General features: G+C 45.9%; 2 protein-coding genes across 2 annotated transcripts; one reads left to right on the top strand and one right to left on the bottom strand.

Annotated features, from left to right (window-relative positions):
- Positions 1-237: 237 nt before the first annotated feature.
- GUCD1 (guanylyl cyclase domain containing 1) lies at positions 238-8,654 on the bottom strand. The gene is made up of 6 exons (XM_071572426.1): positions 8,299-8,654; positions 6,547-6,631; positions 4,930-5,095; positions 4,152-4,243; positions 3,452-3,693; positions 238-2,993 (listed from the first exon to the last, which is right to left on the bottom strand). The coding sequence occupies exons 1-6, from the start codon at positions 8,333-8,335 to the stop codon at positions 2,902-2,904; spliced, it is 714 nt and encodes a 237-aa protein (XP_071428527.1). The 5' UTR covers positions 8,336-8,654; the 3' UTR covers positions 238-2,901.
- Positions 8,636-11,093, top strand: SNRPD3 (small nuclear ribonucleoprotein D3 polypeptide). Its single transcript, XM_071572428.1, has 4 exons — positions 8,636-8,743; positions 9,232-9,381; positions 9,897-10,089; positions 10,934-11,093. Exons 2-4 carry the CDS (start codon positions 9,256-9,258, stop codon positions 10,993-10,995), a joined length of 381 nt encoding a protein of 126 aa, XP_071428529.1. The 5' UTR covers positions 8,636-8,743; positions 9,232-9,255; the 3' UTR covers positions 10,996-11,093.
- The last annotated feature ends 12,119 nt before the right edge of the window (positions 11,094-23,212 follow it).

The raw sequence follows: 23,212 nt of genomic DNA, 5'->3' as shown, positions 1-23,212 counted from the left end.
TCAACATATGTATTTTGAAATTTTGCTTTGTATGATTCAGGTGATGCAGCAGGTGCTCAGGCAATGCAGACTGAATAGTTTACAGCCCTGCAACTATGAATTTACAGCTGTAATAAATATTTGAACTCTTGTTTATCCAAACTACAATTTCAGCTGTGACATTTCTAGTTAAACCCGTAACACATCCTCAAAAGATTTTCCTAATAAGTTGGTTAAGAAAGGCACTTGATACCAATGTTACAGGGTTACTGTGAGTTTAAACCTTTATTGAGAATGGCTTAATTACAAATAAAAATATATTTATGTATAAAATCCCTGCAGGTAAAATCCCCTTCCTTTGCTATTGACATCCTGTCGGAAACAAAGCAACAGAACGTTTTCAGAATGGGTGTTTTGATAGACAGTCTTGTAATGGGAAACAAAGTTTCAGAAAATGCAGATTTTCTAAATGTTTGTGCAGTGAGCTGTTTTTTCATCTGAATTTCTGTCACATAAGTCTTTTCACTTGGCTTTTGCATCTTCCTCGTGTTTTCATCTCTCATAACTGTCTTCCACTTGGCAGCAAGATCCTGGTGCAGTAGTGGAGCTCTCCTTTTTTCTGCACTAGCTTAGACAGCTTTGTTTATGTTTCACTTCTGTTGAAGCATTGAAACCCTGGGTACCAAACACCAGTCAGTATTGTTACACCTTTCTGTGCACTTCAGAACACTTAGCTTACCCTGGAGTTCATGTTTTATCTATAAGCTCAAGATTCATTCTTGTTAGCTGAACCAGTAAGATGCTAAATGTCAATTACAAGCCTTTTGTACAAATAGTTTTTATTTAACTAACCAAGCCTGGTCTAAGACAAATCCTGTGGCAGTTTAATTGAATGAACTACCTACCTGAAAATGCATGGGTTAAGGAAGTACTCCAACAGCCTGTAGTTCACACACCTGTTAATTATTAACAGAACTAATACAATCTCTCTAAATCAAACATCATGATTTTGGACCTGGACGTAAGAATTCCCAGATCAGGAGCTTTCTGGTGACTTACTCTGTCTGGGGGAGTTAAAAGGCAGTACCTACAACAGGGTTTGTACCTTTTGCAGGGATTCTGCTGGTGCCATTAATGTACCAGTTCTACCCAAAGCACATCCGACCTGTTACTCATTTTGCAAGGATCAGTGCCAGAATATATTTCAACCTCACCAATGATAAGCAAAATCTGACACACCTTGCAAATATCTTATCACATACTTTTTGTTTGGAACTTTTTAAAGGGTATCACATTTTAGGTGTCTGTTACTATTTTTAGCCTTTATACAAAGGAGCACTCTTGACTCTACCAAGTGTACTTAGAGAACACTTAATAGATACTTTCAGTAAGTCAACAACTGATAAAATGTTTATATTAGAAAGTTTTGGACCACGCTGAAAGTAGATTCCTATTTATTATATCCACCACTAAATAATAATATCCTTTTACTGTTATTCCTTGCAGTTCCAGAACTTGAACAGGTTTTTTTCCTAAAACCATGCCAAAGGTGTGGGATCTCTTAAGTGCAAACTAAAATTTTCCTAATTTTACATCAATTCTGATTTTCCTACCCACTTCCACATAGGCAGAACTGAAGATAAGACTTGGAAACTGGGATGGGTAAAGCTGACATAGGTGGCTATTTATTACACTTCAGAGTGCTCCTCAGCCAGCTAATTAAAGCCAGGTAATAGAGGACAGGGTTATGAATGGGCTGCTACCAACTTCACCTACTGTCTGAATAGAGTAATTCCAGCTTAATCCACATACAGCTGTAAAATAAGAGCTAGAAAAATCTGAGTTCCTGCCTTTTACTTGTAGCAGAGATACTTGTATTTCCTCTTTTCTTAATTGATTTTTAGCTCTTTCTAGAAGGTCACTGAACTAACATCAATAGCAAAATTTGGCTCTATGATTCAACATTTTAGTTACAATGCAGTAGATGCTGTCAGATATTTACACACCAAATATATGCCATTAGTGTGGATGGTCATTTTTTGTATTTCCTTAGTAAGTTTAGAATGGATTCTGCAGAAACTGGCACATGTGGGTGGCATAACATTCAGAGGTTTTTGTGCAGAAAGCAGTAAAGACTTTTAGGTGGAAATGAAATCTCTTCATTTAAACTTTGGGAGCTTGAAGCAGTCACTGAGAGGATTTAGCCAAAAGAGATTTGAGTGGATGGTGCAAGGGAACAGTACCACTAACTACAGCTCAAAATGTAATGCAGTTGCAAAATGCCAAATCTGTATAAGGTGAATTTAGTACATAGGAAGTTTCCTTGAGTAGATGTTTTTCATTCCTACAATGCTGACAATACTGATGAGATAGAAAGGCATTTTTTTCTATTTAAAAGTGGTTTAAGTTAGTATTTTTTCCTTCTGCTGAACTTCAAATCCCTAGATTTAGGATGAAGATGAGCCCTTGATGCTTTGACAGAGAGAGAAACAGGCATTTTCTATTTTTTTTCTTTGTTTACCTAAACCTATGCATGTATTACCAAGTGTTAAAGTTCATAAATTTGGTGCTTTTTTCTTACGTGTTTAATTTGAAAATAAGCTGAAAGTGAACAGGCTCTCAGCCTGTATTTTAGAACTGCTGTCAAATGTGCAATGTTGATGTGCAATGTTGAAAATTACTAAAAAAAAAAATATGAAACCAACAAAAAAACGCAGACATACATTTTAAATCAGATACATCATCAGGGAAAAAAAAAAAAAAGATAAAGACAGCATTGCAATATAGTCCTGTCCATGTCTGTAAAGCCTCCCTTGTAAGGTCCCACTGCGGTTCCGGAGCGAGGTGTGTGCAGGGGAGCCCTGAGACGAGCAGCCACTGCCCTGCAGGCTGGGCAGGAGGCACCAGAGTGCCCTGTGCATGTCAGCTGTCCGTGTAGATGAACAGAATATCTTCGTCAGTGCCATAACTTGTCCTGGCTTCCTCGAAGTTGCTGATGCTTGTGCAGCATGTTCCTGTTAAAGAGGAAAAAATGGAATGAAAAGTATGGAAGGATTTGCCAGTAAAAGGCTCTTACAGCCTCCACAAACAACATAACTAGCATACAGACTAGACCTAGCAGCTTAGGCTACAGCTTTACTCAGGTACATCTTTTCACCTCAAAGTGCTCCCTAAAGTAATGCTGCAAATAGGTACTAAATTGGCCGTTCTGTTACATTCTGCACATGGACAGTTCAGCTTCTCTCGCTACCCCATCTGAAAGCCAAACAAGCCACTTGCTAAAATGCATATCTGAATGGCCTGAGTAAATCAGAGCACAAAATGCAGCACTGATGTAATTAATGTGGCAAAACCTCTTCTGGCAAATTGGGTAGTGATGCTTGAAATGCACATGCACTATGAGGGGAAGTCCAGCTGTGGCTTGTTAGTAATGTGGTGGCTGAGAATCCACCCAAAAGAACAGGCTACTCACGGTCAGCATAGGCAGGGTTGTTGTAGTAAATACTCCCTGAGGCTCTGTTGTAGCCACATAACACGATGAAATGGCCCTGGTAGTCAGGACTCCTGCAGAAGCACTTCTGTCCGATGGGGAGGAAGCAGCAGTATTTGACAGGACTGGAGCAGAGATCACAGAGCAGCAGGACTGCGTTCACGAGGACAATGGCTATGTGACCCTGGGACAGGTGGTTCTGGATGTCTTGAACAGTTACTGTGCTGCAGAAAAAGAACCACACATGCTTAGTGACAAGCTATGCCAGCTTGTACTTTGCATGTCTGTCTAGGAACAGAGACAATGTTTGCATAGCTCTGGGAACAATGGGTTCTGTGCCCACATAGCACTCCCTGTAATTCCAACAATGGCCAATTAGAGAGCTGTAGGCACTCCCTACTGGCTAATTGTAATGGATAATCAAATTCAAAACATAAAAAGTCATCTCCTGTCAGCATTTTCAAATCACTTAATCTGCATCAGGACTATTTTTCCTTAAACTTCATTACTAGCTCTTGATCCCCCTGAGGTTTTTTGAGATAGATACAGTAGAAAGACTTACTTCACAAAAAAGGGCTCAGGGCTTGATTTCAGTGTCTTTCAGCAGTTAACCTTGCTGCCTCCAAGAAAAGCATGGGGCCCACAGAATCTCCAGAGAAAGGAAAGAAAACAAGCAGCTTACCACTTCTCCACCAGCACCTTGCAGTCTTTGGCTTGTGCAAAGAGCTGATTCACTCGATTCTCCTCTGTGTCAAAGTGCTTCCTGTAAAATGACTGTGGAGATAACAGAAGTTCTGAACTGGAATGATGTTTACTTTGGGTAAGCCATCACTTACAGGCCCTGCTATCAAGGGCCTGCCTAAGTTGGATATCTGGCTATGGGATAAAAGATCTCTCCCTCAGTTCACTGGTAGCAGGACAAAGATTCCTGCTCTGAATTACAAGTTTAACTTTGCTCCTGGTCAGGTACTGCAGTTGCCATCCAGCTGCCTACACCAGAGAAGCCTGTCTGGAACTGGGCAGGAGCTGCTACAGACCCTCCTTGGCCCCTTGTTGGCAGCCCTGCAGAGGCCAAGCTGCCAGGGGACAGGAGGCTGAGTTCCCCTCTCACCTCCAGCGGTGGATCTTGCAGGTCAGGGCTGAGGCACAGCAGGGACAGTGTGGAAGCCAACACTGCTGCTGCCCAGGCTGTACCTGTTCTGTAGATAAATGCAGGCCTTCAGCATCCAAGGCCGTCAAATAGCCTGGAACCTTTCATGACCACTACCTGAAAACTTTTTTAAAAATTCATATTGATGAAATCAAAGATGTAAAATATCTGAGATCACACTGGCTTTGGGAAGGATTTGTGCCAGTTTTGGCAATAGGCCAAATTAACTGTGGCTGGCTGACAGTAACACAGCATGACACTCAAGGCTTTGAAATCTGTCTGCTCTCCCCCAGTAGATGAGAATACTAACCTGGTTTTTGTAGCCCTTGTCCACTCCAAGTGTCTGGGTGCAAAATTTATGCTTGACACCAAAGTGCCGCATTAGGTAGGCCAGGTCAATAGTCCAGATACTCTTTGTTAACTGGAGTTCCTGGATGGCTTTCTGAAACTCATCGTTGTCCAAATGATTCAGGTACCTATGGGATTAGGGAAGGCAGGGGAAGGGAAGCACAGATCTTAGGAGAAGCAAAGTGGGTGCTGTAGCCCAAGCCTCCACATCACAGCAGATAAAAACTGAAACAATGGGCTTGGCTAAGAAATAACCAAAACAAAAAAAACAACCCACAAAGGAGCCAGAAATGTAAGGGAAGGGAGTAGGGGATATTTAACTGGATTTATTGCTGATTTCTTAAAATTGGAAATGTGTGGGTACCTTGACTGTTTTATAGTACTGGAAGTGTACAGGTGCTGTACCAGAGGCAAGCTGGTATAGGACTCTGTCCTGAAGGGCTTAGTCTGAATGTACAAGTGTATTAGAGCCAACACAGAAAGAAGTGTTAAAGACTAAAACTTCCTTCACACAATACATGGGTTTCAAAAGGAGCAACCATAAAGGAATTCAATCAATGTTCAAAGGAAGCTTGTCTTAGGCACTGATGACACAAAAGGCAAAAAAGGGGAGATGAAGTCAGGAGGAAGCTTGGGACAGGTTGCAAAGGGGTGGGAAGAGGCAATTACAGAGTTCTGAAAGTAAGAAAACAAATGGAAGTAAATGAAAACAAAAAAGGACTGGAATTGAGAATGCAGGGCAAACAAGGTCAGATCAGCAGGGTGAAGAGATTAATCTTGGAAGCTGAGTTTTGGGCAGACTGGAGTGGCAGAGAGGTAAAGGGAGTAGAGGTTACAGTAGTCAAGATGGGAAATTACCAGCACACGGACTAACGTCTTGGCAGAAGGGATGGAGAGAAATGAAAATCTTCTGCTTCATATCTACTAAGTGGACATCTAAATAGGTATTTCTCCTGCACCTAAGCTCATGTTCCTCTGTGGAAGGAAAGAGGAGTTCAGCAGGACAGCTACTAGTTAAAAAAAAGTAAAACCAAAACTAAACCAGAAAGAAACCACAAAAGGGCAACACAGTTTTGAAGCTGAAACTACTCCTGGAACACAACCACTCATCCTACAGGCTGGGGGCTCAGCGGGACAGAGGCACTACAGGTACAGTACACTCATTAACTGGGATACACCTGGGATACACCTACCCATCACTTGAAAGCACAGAAAGGAATTGGGCCAATCACTGTGCTCGGGATCAGTTCTGAATTGTAACAACAGGAAAGAGGGAATGCTTTCTCTGAGCTTATGAATGCCAGCCTGCAAAGTTCGTAGAGCTGATTAGGTATTCTGCATCTGTCAAAGCAGGCAATTATTCAAAAGGGTTCGAAGTTCACCTCAGTTTGTATTTTCCCTTGCTCCTTCCGGAGTGTCAGGCCCAAGCAGCAGTCACTCTCCAAGGACACCTCAGAAACTGTTGCTCTCCTAAGACTAAGCTAAACTCACAGCTGTTCAACACACCTCTTCTCCCTGGGCCTTGCTTCCTGCTGCCCCTCCCCACGGAATGGGATTTCCCACAGAAAGAGCCACTTACTGAAGCACCATCCTGGAGCAGGCCAGCCCACAGTCCCAGTGGTACAGCTGCTGAATCACTGGCACTTTCAGCTGGATGCAGTCAACTGTGTGAGCAAAACACAAAGCATGTCAATCCATACAGAGATGATTTTCCAGACCATTAAAAGTCATCTTGTCCTCAGCACTACAGTAATGGAAACTTAGGAAGATGTTTTTACGTTATCTGATAGGCAGGTAGATTTTTTTATTTACTGGGGGGGGTAATGTATATTTGGCATTTCTGTACAGTTAAGCACTTGATTTAATCTCATACTCCTTTATTGTTCCATACCTGGATCACTCTGCCTTTCCACCCTCTTTTCCTTGGGAAGTTTAATTTTACCCTTTTTGGTGGGGTGACATATCTGCCAGGCCTCAACTATGCAGGTGTATCTCCTAGAGAACAGTTGGTAAGGCACAGGTATTCATCCTTTCTCTTGTTCTGTGCCACAAGAAGAGTTAAACCAAACTGAGAAAACAGACACAACCAAGATCTCTTGCAAGCCCCACGTGCTGCCCATGTCTTTTTCCTCAGGGCTGTAATTCACATGAGTAATTCTGACAAAGCTCACAAGTGGCACCACTTGTCCTTTTGTATCAACTCCCTCGAAAGTTCCATGGACAGGGAAAAAGAATAATCTCTATTAAAAAGTCCCAGAATACAAGTAGCTCCATCCCTCTGCCTCAGTTTTTATTTTTATGGAGCTGGCAAGGTGGTGGTTTCAGGAACACACTCACCACTAGAAGGGCGTGAAGAGTTGTGCCTGTCACTGCTACTTCAGCATCCTGAGTTAATCATAAAGGGCTTTTCTCAGTAACCTTTGATCTAGAAAAGGCCTTTGAGAAGTTTTCTTAACACAAGGTCAGCTATATTTTATGATGGAAATAAAAACACATTTGACATCACATGGATTGGTGTAGTTTTGATGTAATTTTATTTATAAAACTTTTTAGATAATGTTATTTGTTATTAAACAAAGCTATAACCTACTGCAGGGAAGAACCAACACAGAGATTCTGGACTCTTTCCAAATAGTTTTTCCTAGTTGTGCCCCTTTTTAACCACAGCTTTGAAGACTGGCACACCCATCAATATATTTAGCCTTTTTAATTAATGTAGTTTAAGATGCTTTTAAGTATCTTAAGGAAAAAAAAGATGAAACTCCAACTCCCGGACTCTATTGAAACAGGACCTGTAAAGTATTTTGTCACCATTTTTTCTTGGCATGTTATGAATTTGTCTCCTCTCTGTTAACCCCCAGTGCCTCTGTCAAGCCCTCAGTTACCCGCGAGGTGCGCGTTCTCTCCGCGAAGGCTTCACGGAGCAATAACGAGTTTCCTCGGCCGTCCCACTCCCAGCCACCTGCTCCCCAACACCCCCAGGGCTCTCCCGCGGTGACTCTCGGCTGTCCCGACACAGACGCGAACCTGTCCCTGTCGTGGCTGTCAATCGTCCGCAGCCTCTCTGCGCTGTGCCAGCCGCCCCCGCGACCCTCTTACCGGCGGGGCCGGGCACTCCACATCGCCACTGCCGGCCAAACCGGCGGGGCCGAGAGGCCGCCGGGGCTCTGCTGGGGTGGGCAGGAGTGCCCGGTGCCTTCCCGGGAACCCGCACTCTGCTGTCCCCTCCGATCCCTCCGCGGGGACCCGCACTCCGCTGTGCCCCCCCGTGCCCTCCGATCCCTCTCCGGGGACCCGCACTCCGCTGTATCCCCGCCCGGGCCGAACTGACCTGGCGGCGGCTCCCCGGCCTCCCGGGGGCTCTTCATGGCGGCGGCCGCGGCACCTGCCGCCCGCTCAGAGCCGGCCCCGCCGAGCCGGCGGAGCGGCCCCGGGGCCCGGCGCTGGCTCCTCCCGGAGGCGGGGGCTGCGGAGGGCCGGGCCCCGGGGCGGCTGCCCCGCGCCGTGGCGGCGGAGAGGAGAGCGGCGGGCAGGTGTGCGGGCGGGCAGGGGCATGACACGGCGGGCGGAGGGCGCGCAGCCCTGCCCCGAGCACCGGCACCGGCACCGCACGGCCGGGGGGCGGCCCCGGGCGGGCCGGACACCGCGGGACGGGACGGGGCCGGACGGGGCCGCACCGCCCCCAGCGCCGCGTTCCGGTTCCGGCGCGCGGAGCAGGGCGGGAGGCGGCGGAGGCCATTAGGGCAGAGAGAACGCGCGCAGCGCCGAGCGGAGTGGTGAGTGCGGCGGGGCCCGGGCCGGGCCGTGCGCGGCCTCCTCGCCCCTCGGGACCGAGCGGCGCCGCATCCCCTGCGGCCTGAGGGGGCCGGGGCTCGGCCCGGCCCGGCCCGGCCCGGTTCTCGGGCGATGCGGCCCCCGAGCGCGGCCGTGCTGCCCGCGGGTGATCAGCCTGGCCCTGCCGCTGTGGGATACACCCGGGGCTGCCTGCCATGGAGGTGCTCCCCTGGCGATACGTTATCTGGGACTTGACAGTGAATTTCGTGGTTCGGAAGAGACCTGGAAAAGTCTGGCTTCTCATATTTGAAGTCTTCCTTCCAGGGGCGCCTCCCTAGGGGAGTTTTATTAACGCGTAGTCAAAGCATACTCTGTGTTTAGACAAGTGAGAAAATCAGTGCTTTACCCTGGGGAAGGCCGTGGGTTGTGTAGGTGGAGCCCAGTGTACAACTTTCTCCACCATAACAGCTTTGTTTCCTCCCTGTGGCAGGGGTAGAGCCTCAGCACCACAGCCATGTCCATCGGGGTGCCCATCAAAGTCCTGCACGAGGCCGAGGGCCACATTGTCACCTGTGAGACCAACACGGGCGAGGTTTACCGGGGCAAACTCATTGAAGCCGAGGACAACATGAACTGTCAGGTACGAACCCCACAGGGCTGGAGGGAGGGCTGGGACTGGGAAGGCTCATGCTCTGTTTGAAAGACTGTTGCTTTTAGAATACTGTGCTGTTGCTTCCTACCACAGTGAAGTGGATTCAGCAGTACAGACTGCACCAAAGAGCCCAGAGCTTATTCTTTCCAGTTTTAGAGTCAGCTTGGGCATTCCTGTCAGTAAGATCAAGGTTTTGTAAGGTTCTGTTCTGTGCAAAACGTTTTCTGGGGTTCTTTAGTAAAAGCAAGAATAAACCTTGATTTGAGAAACCAAAGTTTATTTAATGCATGTTACCAAGTTAGGACTAGAGCAGCTTTATTAAAACCTTATTGAATATGAAAAACAAAAGTAACAAAGCTGATAAAACTAGTTTGTAAAAGGAGGAGGAAGTGAAAGTCCTGGGCAGCAGGCATGGAGTGCATTTAAAGGGTGGTGGATGCCTCGTGTCACAGCTGGAACCTGTGGCTGGTACACAGCTGGCACTGACTGGTTTTGCCTTCCAGATGTCCAACATAACAGTGACGTACAGAGATGGCCGAGTGGCACAGCTCGAGCAGGTGTACATCAGGGGTAGCAAGATACGGTTTCTCATCTTACCAGATATGTTGAAGAATGCTCCTATGCTAAAGAGCATGAAGAATAAAAACCAGGGGTCTGGAGCTGGGCGAGGAAAAGCAGCTATTCTCAAAGCTCAAGGTACGTACAGTTTGTTCATGGTCCCTCCTTCCTTTTTTCTGTAGAACTGCAAAATTCATCACCATCATTGGGAAGATGTAGGCTGTAAGAAACAGGAAGATTACTGGTTTGTACAGTGTTTTTCTGTACATTTCATCTTGTGGTGGGAGTCAAGAGAAGTTGTCCAATTACCTGAATGTGCAATGTTCATTCTCCAGTAATTCACAGGTCTTGTTAAACAGAGGCTTTCTGTTTAACTTAGTGTTCTGTTTTCCAGCAGTTGTGGCCACCAGCTGTTTGGAATACTTAGGGAAGGATTCAGGTGTTCTTGTTAAGCTTTTGTAGGAAAACAGCTTCAGTTATAAAGGTGGTACTTGAACTACTGGGAAGGTGTAATTATAAGCCGTTCTGTAGTTCACTCTCATTTGTACCTTTCTCAGGGGAACAATCTAGTTCTAGCAAGGCTGAGTAACAATCATGTCCCACAAAGTCTCTGGTGAACTTCAGCAAATGCAGTTAAGGTTACATAGGGGAGTAACATCTGCTGAAACATTCTAACTTCTGTTGCAAAAACTTGGAAGAGTGTGGGGTTTTAAATGTCTTGGGCTGCACAAATTTGTGTCAGCTTGGAAGGAACGTGAGGTGTGTGAGTATTCACTGCAGCTGTTCTAAGGAGCCAGACTGGGACCATTAGTTCTGATTCTTCTCACAGAGAGCTTCTTGCTGTCACATCACTTTCTGAGCATCACAGGACAGCCTTGTTTCCTTCCTTTTGAGCAAGAGACTTTGTTGTTTAGTTTTTCCTTGTCAGTTGTTGAGATAAATATGTCAAATTCGTGTCATCCCTGATGTTTTCTTTCTTCAGTGGCTGCAAGAGGAAGAGGCCGTGGAATGGGCCGTGGCAACATCTTCCAGAAGCGAAGATAATTTTGGTCTTGACCAAGATGCTTTTTTCTATTAGGGGTGTTAACTTGAGTGTGTGTGCATTGATATCAGTTTTGTTTAATAAATGTTTCTAACAAAAACTTGTCTGCTCTTACATGACAGGACAATTCTTGAGCAAATATGCTGTAGGTTGATTTCAAACTTAAGCCATCTTTATCTGGAAAATAGTGAACTTTATGTCTAGGTTTGACCACTTTGTGTGATAAATTGACTTCTAAAGATCATTATGTTTCATTTTTCTTGTTTAGTCTTGTCATCATTTGTTCTCAAAAGAACTAGAAGGCATTCTTTATGAAGAATTTTTAAGTCATACACTTTAAAGTCTTATTAGCAGCTGCATTTATAGAAAATACAGTAAAACAGAGGCAGCTTCCTGAGAAGCAAAGCACTGTATTCTCTTGCTTAATTTGGATCTACAGTGGATAGAGGTCCATTTTCAGATCTGTATATTGAGCTTGTATTCTTGCATTTCCTGTTTTTCTCTTTGGATATGGGGAGAACTTTTCATTAGGAATACACAACTTGGATAGCCTGAGTCTACACTGGCAGTGCAGAACCCTATTTGAACTCTCTAAGCTGTTTTTCCCTCTGCTTGGGGAAAGAAGGCAGAATATAAAATGGGCATTTTTCAGGATAAATTTGAAATGTTTTGAAAATTTGAAAGGTAGTGCACATGTATGGGGAAAATCTCATAAATAGTTATCTATAAACACATCTCAATTCAAATGCTAATGCTTGGAACAAAACTCATTATCAGCTTTTGATTTTAACATCTACACAGTCAGAGAGCTGCAGGAAAAAAAATGTAGTTTTAACTTCATTCTATTTTGCTTAAAGTGTAGCATGGTTGTTGTAACTGACTTAAATGGTTGAAATGTTTAAATGTAACACTTCTGTACCTAATCACATACTTTGATACAATCAATTATCAGTCTGTACACCTGCAAAAGAGCTTGTCTTGCTTTTCTGCTCTGATGCTGTGAAGACTCTCCCTTGTGTGCAGACAGGAAAGTTGAATTAATGTATTAACTCGTTGAATTGTGTGTAAATAAAGCTGTTATTTGGCTTCAAACCACTAGGAAAAACCCTTCTTGGTAGTAGTGATCCTAAATATTTGCACTGGAAACCTCCTTGTCATGTGTTGAAGAGATATTTGAGCTTAACTTTGAAAGCACTGTAGTGTCCTCTTACACCTCACCTGGGGAACATGTCCAAAAGACAAGACAGTTTTCACAAAGCCCTGCTTCAAAACATGGCATGTAATTCATGTTTGTTAGGCAGTAAAATTTTCCTGAAGATGGTGTTTCCAACTTAAACCAAGCAATTTGGGACTTTAGTAATGATACCAAACACTTCCTTGTGGAAATGTGTCTTTCTTCAATTCAGATGTTACTCAGAGTCATGAGTGATAGGAGTTGAAGAGGTCATTTCATTGTGTAAAAGGGCACTGGTCTGTTTGCAAACTGCAACCTTCCTAACTGCTCGTGGTTCTGTTTGCAGTTAACAACCAGTTACTCTGCTCTTACTATGAAGACATTTTCACAGAATTTCCTCCCCATGCCTAAGTAGGGGCTTCTGGATGTCACAAGACTGTTTTGAGAAAGACCATCTTTGAAGCTGAAGTCTGTTCTGAGTCTGTACTAGATGCCTGCTGAGACTGACATTATTTAACACAGTGGAGAAAAGGATTCCATTCTGTTGCTGCACCGTGAGTTTCATGGTAAGAATTGGACTGTCTGTGGTATCCCATGCTAATGCCTGGGATCTCTGGAAACGGTTTGGTAAGAACAGGTGTTGCTGTTGACTTCCCTGCCTTTGCTTGTTGCTGTATGGTGGTACACAAGAGTAGCAGTACAGCTGTTTGAAGTAGATGTATTTTATTTGCAGTCTGTTAGCGGGTCCAGAGAAGAGCAACGAGGCTGGTGAAGGGACTGGAGCACAAGTCCTGTGGCGAGAGGCTGAGGGAGCTGGGGTTGTTTAGCCTGGAGAAGGCTCAGGGGTGACCTCATCACTGTCTGTAACTACCTGAAGGGAAGTTCTGGCCAGGTGGGGGTTGGTCTCTTCTCCCAGGCACTCAGCAATAGGACAAGGGGCACGATGGGCTCAAGCTCTGCCAGGGGAAATTGAAGCTGGAGAGCAGAAAAACTTTCCAGAGAGAGTGCTCAGGCATTGGAATGGCCTGCCCAGAGAAGGGGTGGATTCCCCATCCCTGGAGGTTTTTAAACTGAGATTGGACGTGGCACTGAGTGCCATGATCTGGTAAAGGGACTGGAGTTGGACCAAGGGTTGGACTTGATGATCTCTGAGGTCTTTTCCAGCTCAATTGATTCTATGATTTTGTGAACTGTGGTTTGCTGCTTTTAATACTCAGGCTTGTGATAGTGTTAATCAAGTTGCAATGTTACATCACGTTAATGGGCAGACACGGAGTGACATGAGACAAGCCTTACTTTCTGTGTAACTTGAGTTGTATCTGCTGAAAGATTTTATAGGATGCTGCTTTAATTATGCACTGGTATAGGATGGAGTGTGTGCCTGTTGAGGGGCCGTTCTGGCAGGTTGTTATCCTGGCCATGGCTAATGTAGAGTGAGGGACACAGGAAGGTACCCTTACCTTGTTTACCAACAGGAGAGGCATGACACTACTTGCAGTTTGAGCAGAGAAATCCCTTTGTCAGAGCTCCTTTGGCTCTGGCCACTATTGGGTCTCCCTGTAAGCTCTCAAGGAGACTAATGGTGAGGATTGCAGCATCTTTTCATGCTGGGAGTTTTGGGTATTTCCCAGCCCTCAGATCTCTGCTTCAGTTTTCTGTAAAGCCTTCAAAAAGAACTATTAACATGTGGAAAAGGAAGTAAGCTGCAGATGGAGGATTTCACTTAGAAGTATTTTTTGGAAGAGATCCAACATTTTGGCAAGGCTTCAAATCTGGCCCATTGGTTTTGTGTCTCGCTGTTTCCTCCTGACTGTTAAATAGCATGAAGGGTAGATGGGAGCTTTTGCAGAGGAAAATAGCACCATGTTTTGGTGATGGGCAGCTACTGGAAGGACAAAAGGTTTTGAAACACCAAGAGCATTTCACACCTAAAGAGTATAATGAATAAATGCTATTTAAGCAAATTAAAGCTGCCTGGCATTCGCAGGTTTGTTGGGACTGTTTCCACTAAAGATGACTGGCTCACCTGTTTTCAAGTCCCTGTTCTTCCCTGTTGTGCAATGCCAAGCTGCCATTCTCTTCTCTCTGAAACAATGGATGTGGCTTTCAGCAACTGAGGGCAGAGGACAACCACAAATTTCAAATTGCAGCTGTAACCCTCCTCAGTAGATGTGTCAGAACAAACTCTTCACCATGTCTGCTTTAAGGTTCTGCCCCTTCTGGTGTTTCTCACTTTCTATATTTGTGACTGCCCCCTGAGTGCACAGCAGTGGAACTTTAGAACTTTTTTCCCAACCAGTGTTGCCTTGGCTTTTAAGCTTTATTTAAAACATGTAACATCTCTAATCCGTATCAGCTTTGAAGATGCTGTCTTTTGGATAAGCAAAAAGCTTTGCACTGTGACTTCAGGTTGAGGCTGAGTCGAGGATGAACTGTTCAGGAAGAGACTGTGAATTCGAAGGATTGGTAGGAACTGAAGTCCCAGCCAAGACAAACATAACCCAATTCCTGGCTAGACTAACTGGAATGCTACTTTGTTACAGGCTGCTTTAAAGATCCTTTCTGTGTTATACTTAGTGTGTGAGAAATCAAAATTTCCTGCTGACAAACGAAGCCTCCCCACTAGATGGCTCTGCCGGGAAGAGAATGAAACTCGAGAAACCAGAACCCTCTGGAAGGGAAAAATGCAAGAAATGTGGTTTCTGCTGTAAAATCCATAAGCTCGGTGCTACTACAAGCTCTAGCATGAAAACACTCAGCTTATTTTCTTTCTTCTTCAGTGTTCCCAGAGTGCTGGCTTTGTGCACAGCTGGGTTATTCCAGCTGTTGGTCAATGCTGTGTTTCCCTGGTACTTGGATAACTGGGTATGTGCACTTAGGTAGGTTGTGTAGATTCCACGCTTGAGTAACTTAAGCAATCTTGTTTCTCTGGGACAGCAGATACCAGAGGTAGATGCAGCTGTCTGTTTTTAATTTCTGTCACTTACTTGTCACCCTTTTTTGTCACAGATTGCGCCATTTTTTTTTTGTTCTTTGCTATTGCCTTTGTGTGTGGGGTTGTAAATCTCTTCCTGCTCAGTAGGTTCAGGGCTCTCTGCAGCTTCCTGCTTTTAACAGAGAGAGACAAGTGCTGGCCTAAAGCTTTGTCATGAACTTGCCCCGTTGATAACATCAGTGTACGTGCCTTTGAAGGACTCATGTGGGGCAGAGAACCCAAACTGCAGCCACACAAAATGGTGTGTGGAGAAGTGCAGGTGGTTTCACCCAGCCTTCCAGAGTCAAAACTAAACTTGTGCTCTGGTTCAAAAACCAGGGGATAACAGCAGAGAAGAGTTAAATGGTTAAAGAGGGTATCACCTGAAAAAATTGCTTTATACAGAACTGTAGGACCTTTCCTCACTGATCAGGTGCTTTCATGCCATACTCTGCAGTGCTCCTTTCCAAGTGTGTCTAACTTATAGTTAATCCTAACCTGTACTTTTCATCAGTTCATTTTTCGATGCCCTTCAGAAAACTTCTTCTAGAAGGGCAGAATTATGCAGGAAATATGAATTTCTAGCCCTGGTGGTCAGGATAACTCTCCAGTCTGTATCTCTTTGCTACTTGAGCTTTACAGTGAGATTTCTTGTAAAATAGAGTTGTCCTGTTTCCTCTTGCCAGAAAAATGTGAGCAGGGATGGAAGGCTGACATCCCAGGGGAGCAGTGATTTAGTAAGGTAGCACTGGGTGGAATTCTGAGGACTGAGAGACAGTGTCAATGATTTGGTTGTTTATTTCTCAGCCAAGGATCCAAATGGAAGAAAAGTTCCTTGATGTTGCCATCCTGAGAAAGGCACTTTACACAGATCAAGCTGCATTTTAACTGCTTTGGGTGTCCTGTTGTTGCCTGGACCTGTAATAATAGTTTTTGATAGAGGCAAGAGTACTCTATCAAAAGGTGATGAATAAGGAAGTGCCAGCCTGCCCTGCTCATGTTAACTGTTCCTCAAAGACCAGGGTGTGGGGTAATTTAACTCATTGTGGAGGCTGACATTAGTGTGCAGTATGAGTAGTAGGTTTGAGGGGGCTTTTATGCCACTTAATTCAGAGATTTAATGAGAAAAGTATTTTGGGTTTGTGTGTGAGTTGTTTGTTCCTGGTAGACAGGCTATTATTCCTGGCACAGGACCAGTCATTGCATAAGCAAGTATTGTGCAGCCTTCTGCTGCTCAGCAGAGACTATCAGAGTCTATGAAAAGTGGAGATTTTCCAGCATCATTAATTCAGGGAGAATGCTGAAGCCCTGGCAAAGAAACAGATTGTATCCAGAAGATGTGTAGTTATGCTGGGAGAAATGAAAAGAATTGCAGAAAAACACTATTATTGTTCTTTTGTTTGGTGAACTGCTTGCAGTGAACATTTAATTTGTTCTTCATTTTCCCTTGCCTAGGGACTCAGAATCTGTTGTGTGGCTGGGGGTTTGCCCTAATTCCAGCTCAATGGAGAGGTGCTGGTACATCTCCACAGAAACCCACTGCTTGTGAAGCAAAACTCCTTGCATTTTGTCCCTCAGTGCCAAAAACGTTAACAGGGGGTGAGTGGCACGGACCCCTCAGCAGGTTAATCAGCAGCACTGGGCTGGTGATTCAAAGGGAAGGCAGGGGAATGCCTGGGTTTGCAGGGATGTGGTGTGTTATGTGGAACTGTCCCTTTAGCATCTTCAGGGCTCCATGATGTAAAAGTGACCCCCTGTTGCTTTCATGTGTTTTTGTTTACAAAATGTGCTACTTTGATTTGTTTTCATCCTTCTTCCTTAATTCCTCCCAAATTTCATCCTAAAAGGACCTGGGCTGTTACTGCCTTCTGGAGAATAAGTTAACTGTAAGTTTATAGCAGCTGCAGGTGAGATCCTGCTGTGGAACCCTGTGCTTTGGCAAGCATATTTACTCACTATGGGTCAAAGAGAAAAATGACTGCAAGTCTGGAGAAGAGGTCTAGTCTTTGCCTCTGCTCTGGAGATTTACAGGTAGGCTGCTTGACAGGATAATCATTCTACTTTCCTTACAAGCATATGAGGAAGATAAATTACTGATCAAATTATCTTGGTTACTGTAATAATGTGCATATCACTCTGTGCAGGTGCAACTGAAGGTGATGATTCGAGGATTAGGCTTATTTATAATACCCCTTTCCAGAGTCTTGGTTCTGTTTTCAGGGTAGAATTCTCCCCACCCACTTGGCAGAAGAGAACAGATCTCTCCAACACAAACGTGCATTGGCTTTGTGTTCCAGTTTCACATGTGTTGAGTGCAATTTACATCTATAAATAACAATATATTTGTTGTTTTTAAGTAGGAGCTGCCCAGGTTGTTGCATTTGGGCTTTTGGGGAAGAAGGGGTGAGTTTTTTGGGAAGTTGGCTGTCCCCTGTTAGAGACTCGAGTCAGGCCACAACTCTTATGAGCTCACAGCCTTGGAGGGGTTTTGGAGTCCTGCAGCTGATGGCCCTCACAGACATGTTGTGATGCTGAGAATGTGATAAAACACCTTGGCCCACGTGTGGCACTTTAGGTTGCTTATTTATATCTTTAATCTCCTAAAATCTCAAGTAAACTGTAGGGTGAATAAGGTTTTTTTCCCTGACACAATATCCACCTGAGAAACAGAATTGTAGTGTAGAGACTTTTACTGTTCTCTAACAAAAAGGTGTTGCTGTTGTTGCTTCACAGTTGAATGAGCTCCTTTCTGCATGAGTCTCTGCAGCAGCTCCACAGCAAGCCTTTTTTTGCAAAGCTCAGCCATAAGTCAATGTTGTTTCTCTTTGAAGAGCACTATATCAAAGTGCATGTCAGAGGCATCCTCGGAACCAGACAGGAGTGTGTCATTTGCCTGCAGTCTTTTTCACCTCTTGCTTTTGAGGGCAGTTTGGATACAGCAGCAGGGAGTGCAGTGGCTTGGGAAAAGGAGGAGTGATTGCACAAAGAGGAAATGTGGTTTCTTCCTTTTCTCTTGATATTTGTTAGGATGGGCTGTCTCTGTTTTGTCTTTTCACTACAAAAGGTTTAGGTTTTTTTCCAGTTAATGATCCAAATTTGACATGGAGAAAAGTGGATGAAGCCCTAGGGAACTCATTAGGGGTTTTTCATGTCAGAATTTGACTCCAAATACATGAAGTCTAATCCTAATACCTAGGCAGAGTTACACCATGGGATGTGCTGAAGCCTCTGGCTGGAGGCTGTTGAGAGGGTCTGTGTAACAGCCCTCACTTCACCTCTGTGGCCTCAGTTGAGCCTTGCTTTTACTGTGTGTTCCAACACCTCCCTTCTGGAACACAATCCTGCCCTTAGACTGACACTAATGCTGTGGGACACACTGACCCCCCAGTCTGAGGGTTCCACTGGGGATAATCCTGGTAGCAGCCTTAGTTTTCCTCTAGCACCCTGATCCCCAGTCCTGCTTTGTCTCTTGGCTCTCTGTCTCTGAATCCTGACCCCAGTGATGGCTCCCATCATTTTACCTCGTGAGAGTCTCCCCAGGCAGGTGCAGGGCACCCACCCTGCTGCTCTTACTCCCCTCCTCACCAGGGCACAGAGGGAAACTAAGATTAAAGTGCTGTTGAGCCCAGACAGAGACAGGGAGATCACTTACCAATTAGTGTCGTGGACAAAACAGATTTGATTGGGGAAAAATTAATTTATTACAAGTTAAAATAGGTTTGACTGGTGAGAAGTAAAGACAAAGACACCTTCCTACCCCCACCTTCTTCCCAGGCTCAGTTTCACTCCTTCTTCCCCAGCTCCTCTGTCTGCCTTCCCCATGGCACTGGGGGATGGGGAATGGGGACTCTGGTCAGTCCATGACTGGCTGTCTCTGCTGCTCCTTGCTCTACACACCATTCACCTGCTCCACCATGGTCACGTCATGGGCTGCAGGGGACTCTGCTCTGTGCTTGCAACACATCCTCCTCCTCCTCCTCCTCTGGCCTTGGTGCTGTGGAGCTGTGTTTTACACTGTTTCCCCTCACTCCTGGCTGCTCTGTGGTGTTCACTCTACCCTAAGGATGTTTTGGCAGTGATGCCAGCAGCCCAGGAGCTGTGCTCAGCAGTGCCTGCCCTTCTGGGACCTGCTCCCCCTGCCCTCATGGCAGTCCTGCAGCCCCTGGGCAGGGGCACCAACAGTGAGCTGGGCACCTCCAGAAGGAGTTCTGGGCGTGCATCCTTCCTTCCTGCCTGGGGAGCTGAGTGGACACTCAGCTCCAGAGCACCTGGCCAGGATGGCAGAATGGCTTCTCTCCTGAGGAAGGGCTGAGGTTGGTGGTCAGGGATTGCCTTTGCCTGGCTTGGCCCAATGTCTGCATAGTGAGGGAGGGCAGGGAGGGACCAGGCATTGCCTTCTGCTTAGAGAGGGTCCTTCGCATGTTACCCCAGGGGAATCTCTTTTGCAGTCTTACAAAACCAGCCAAAGTCAGGAAAAAGACACTAAGTACCACCAGTTTAGACGCATTTGTTTGTGTGAGCTAAATATTGATCAGGGACAGCAACAGTACAGGTATTAGAGACACAAAAAGAGGAAATGCCGCTGCCTTTTCTCTCCCAACATCCCAGTGCTGCAATGCCCGACGGCTCCCGCTGTCCTCAAGCTGTGTTAGCAGGAGGCTGCCAGTGACTCTAAACCACTCCAGTTCATACTGGAGCTGAGGGATGGGCCAGTCAGAGCTGAGATCCAGCCAAGGGGACTAGAGACCCTCTGGGCTGTTGTTTCTATTTGGTTACATATCAAAGTTCCTTTGGTGCCCTCCATTTCACCATTTTTCACTTGCAGTTTCTGAAAAACACAAATCCTAAAGAACTGTTGGTAAAATAAGCAGTTTGGTTCTGTCTTTACTCAGTATTTCAGTTGTAGCGGTTTAGACAAAGGTGCACATGTCAAACTGTTGGCTCTGCAAACCAAAAGATTTCAGGGGATCAAGAACAAATCTCCCCTCAGAAGTCTGACATGGAGACCCAAAGGCAGCTGCTGCTAGTCTGGGAAAGGGCCTTTTTCCCCTTTTCTGTGCCATGTTTGTGCTTGTTGAGACCCCATGTGTTTCAGGGGAGTTACAGAGGTTGAATAAAGCTCATGTAGTTTTTGACAGCTTTCCAAATGCTTCCCATCATTGTATCCAATGTGGGGCAGACTGACACAAGGATGGTCTGGGAGGAATAGCCCTGCCAGGGGTGGAGGAACTGGCCGATCAGTAAGCAGGGAAATATCTCTCCTCCACCCTTGTGACACACCCTCCATCCAAGCGGGATGGCCCTGATGCTGTAGAGGGAAATGCCAGTGTTTTTGTGGTTCACTTGCTTTTGAAACCAGTTTGGAGGCAGCAGGGGGAGTGCACAGCTTTGGGAAAAGGAGTAAATGCGTGCGGAAGAAAAGCTGACTTTCCTCTGAGCTCTTCTGATGAGAGGAAGCTCCTGTGTGGTTCTTGTGTTTTGTGACTATTCTGTTTTGAATCAGCATCACTGAACTGGAATACTCTCAAATCTGAGAGGAACGAAGAGGTTCACAGTTGAGCACTTGGTGCCTCGAAGTAGCTCAAGATGCGGTCGTGGTTTGCTGGAGCACTGGCCCCAGCTAAGAATGTTCTGGCCTATTCTGTTTGTGCACTACCTCTTGGCAGCTTTTAACCAGCTACTGCATCTATTTTGAGAGCACTCAAATGCCAGTAAACTGCAAAACAGATTTTCTTGTCCACGGACAATGGTCCCCAAGTGCGTGGTGCTGGGGTGGGTGGGCTTCCTGCCAGCTGCCCTCGAAGGCTCCTACACCTGCTGTGCTGTCAGGGTGGTGCGGTGGAAGGAGTTTGTAGCAAGACACCATTGCCTCTTCTGAGCTGTGAAACATGTCATCTGGTGTGGGACAGAGTGATCTCTAAGGGCAATGTTTAATCCTCTCTTGTTTGTTTTCTTAAGATGAAACAATTTATATTTTTGACATCTTTGTCAGCAGCTCTCCACGAAGGAGCCTGTCAGCCTGCCCCAAACAGCGCAAAGCCCTTTATCTTCCAAGTGCTTGTGATGAATTATAAGTTGAAAAAAAGAGCTTTGGCAGTGCAGAAGAGAAGGGCCTTGACAGGTTTTGAAGTGTGTGAAATAAAAAATAGATCAGACAAGCCTGTGCTTCCAGCTGTTTTTTTGCATTCCTACCTCAACAAAATGATTACCAGTTATTTAGACATACTCCCTGGAATGAGAGAGGCTTGTGGTGGCCTCAGTGCTCAGCATATTGCTACCTGGAGCATGCCAGGATGCTTTCCTGAGGTTTGTGGTCAGAGGCTGGATGGAGGAGTGAGGAGTGTGTTGTCCAGTTAGGCAGGGAGGGAACAAGTGCTTTTCTGTTGGAGTAACTGGAAATTTCTGTCCTGTTCCTTGTTCCCTCTGCTTTCTGGCACCAATGGCCTCATTAGCTGTGTGTGCAGTCCCTGTGGCTGGGCTTTGCAGGCTGGTTCTGCTGGAGCTCTCTGCCTGCCTGAGCCCACACAGCCCCAGCTGACAGTGTTCACCAGCAGCTTCAAGGGAGATGCTTTGTACCTCATGACCTCTCCTTCCAGCAGGCTGCTTTTGAAAGGTGTGCTTGAATGTCTCACTTGGAGAGCCATTGTGGGACTGATCACCTGGAGGGAGGTCAGGGGTGGGGAAGGGGCTGTGGTATTACTCGGGCAGCCGCAGCTTCCTCCCTGCTGTGTGACACGGGTCCCATCACAGGCTGACCATCTGCATCCTGCATGGAGTGGGAGGCTGGGAAGATGAAAATGATGGAGAGAGCCTGGTGTGTGGGTCTGGATACTGAGGGGGGGTCTGGCTTTAAGCAGCTGAGGTTACACCCTGCACCAGCAAGTATGTACAAAGAGTATTCAGTATGGCAGAGATCCATCTCCTGTATTATGTAGCACAGGGTCAGTGCAGGGCAGGCATCCTCTGGTCTAGGAGCATAAGTAAGCTGATCCCTCTGGGTGTCAGTGGGGAGACTTTAATTAGCAGCTCATGTTTTTAAGAGTTCTGAGCTTTCTCAATGCAAGGAAAGGCTCATTTGGGTTGTGTCATCCTCTCTGGTTTGTGAGCTCAGCTTTTATGAAAATTGCAGTTTGGGCTCCTTGAGCATGCAGCTCCTCTGGGTGGGGGCACTGGGGCAATTCCCAGCCCTAGAGCTGGATGCACACCAGTGCTCCCACAGCCCTGCACCTGTCAGTGTGGTCAGGAGCTGGCAGGGAGCAGAGTGTGCTGGGATTGTTCCTTCACAGCCCTGTGGAGCCAATCAGAGTTCATCCAAGAAGCAGTGGCAGCCTCCTTGGCCAGGACCTCATGATTTGCATTTGCATGTATTTATTCACAACCAGCTCTCCATGGGGAGGTTTCTATGGCAGAGGCACCTAATGCATATGGAGAAATAAGAACGGATCACACAGCTGCTCAGCTGAACCAGGCTGTTTCAAGCCATGCTTTATCTCCAGCTCCTGGAGTGGCCAGTGATTAGCACAGAATTTCCTTGCAAGGGGCTGGATGTCTCAACTCCGTCCTGCTGGGCAGCACAGACCAAAGGCAGGGCTGGAAAGAGGCCACACATCCTCCCTGGGGCTGAGCCAGGGGCTCTGCAGGAAACAGCTGTGTCAGTGCTGTGCTGCACACTGGGGGTCTTTCCTCCTTTTGCAGGGGTGCCACTGTTTTGGAACAGCTGTGAAGATGCCTTGATGCAGAGCCCTAGGGAGACATTGCTCAGAGCCAAATACCAAATGCTCAGTGCCCCTGCTCCCTCTTTCTAGGTATACACTGGCTCACCAAGCCTTCATTTAAATGCTTTGTGCCCAAATTTTCTTCTTGGCACAGAGCAGAGTGCTGCTCTGCTTAGACTGTAAGAGTTTAAGCAGATTTTGCTGACATTTGAAATGCTTTTCGTTTTTGCTGAAAGGTATTTTGGAAGGAAAAGAAGAAAAAATTAATACCATCTCTTCTACAGCAGGGGAGGAAACTGAGGGCTGAGCCTGGAGAGTGATGGTAAACGTACTTACATCCAGATGGGGCCTGTCAC

Source organism: Pithys albifrons, chromosome 17, assembly GCF_047495875.1.
Source record: "Pithys albifrons albifrons isolate INPA30051 chromosome 17, PitAlb_v1, whole genome shotgun sequence".
NCBI lineage: Eukaryota > Metazoa > Chordata > Aves > Passeriformes > Thamnophilidae > Pithys > Pithys albifrons.
Note: the sequence above shows the minus strand (reverse complement) of the source record. Positions and strands in the feature narration are given on the sequence as shown.

What these genes read in the sequence shown, in the direction of transcription:
- SNRPD3 (XM_071572428.1), top strand. Translation starts at nt 9,256, where the DNA reads ATGTCCATCGGGGTGCCCATCAAAGTCCTGCACGAGGCCGAGGGCCAC. An exon ending in AGGACAACATGAACTGTCAG is followed by an intron (nt 9,382 to 9,896) that starts GTACGAACCCCA and finishes TTTGCCTTCCAG; the next exon opens with ATGTCCAACATAACAGTGAC. An exon ending in AGCTATTCTCAAAGCTCAAG is followed by an intron (nt 10,090 to 10,933) that starts GTACGTACAGTT and finishes TTCTTTCTTCAG; the next exon opens with TGGCTGCAAGAGGAAGAGGC.
- GUCD1 (XM_071572426.1), bottom strand. Translation starts at nt 8,335, where the DNA reads ATGAAGAGCCCCCGGGAGGCCGGGGAGCCGCCGCCAG. An exon ending in GGCCGGGGAGCCGCCGCCAG is followed by an intron (nt 6,632 to 8,298) that starts GTCAGTTCGGCC and finishes TTGCTCACACAG; the next exon opens with TTGACTGCATCCAGCTGAAA. An exon ending in TGCTCCAGGATGGTGCTTCA is followed by an intron (nt 5,096 to 6,546) that starts GTAAGTGGCTCT and finishes CTAATCCCATAG; the next exon opens with GTACCTGAATCATTTGGACA.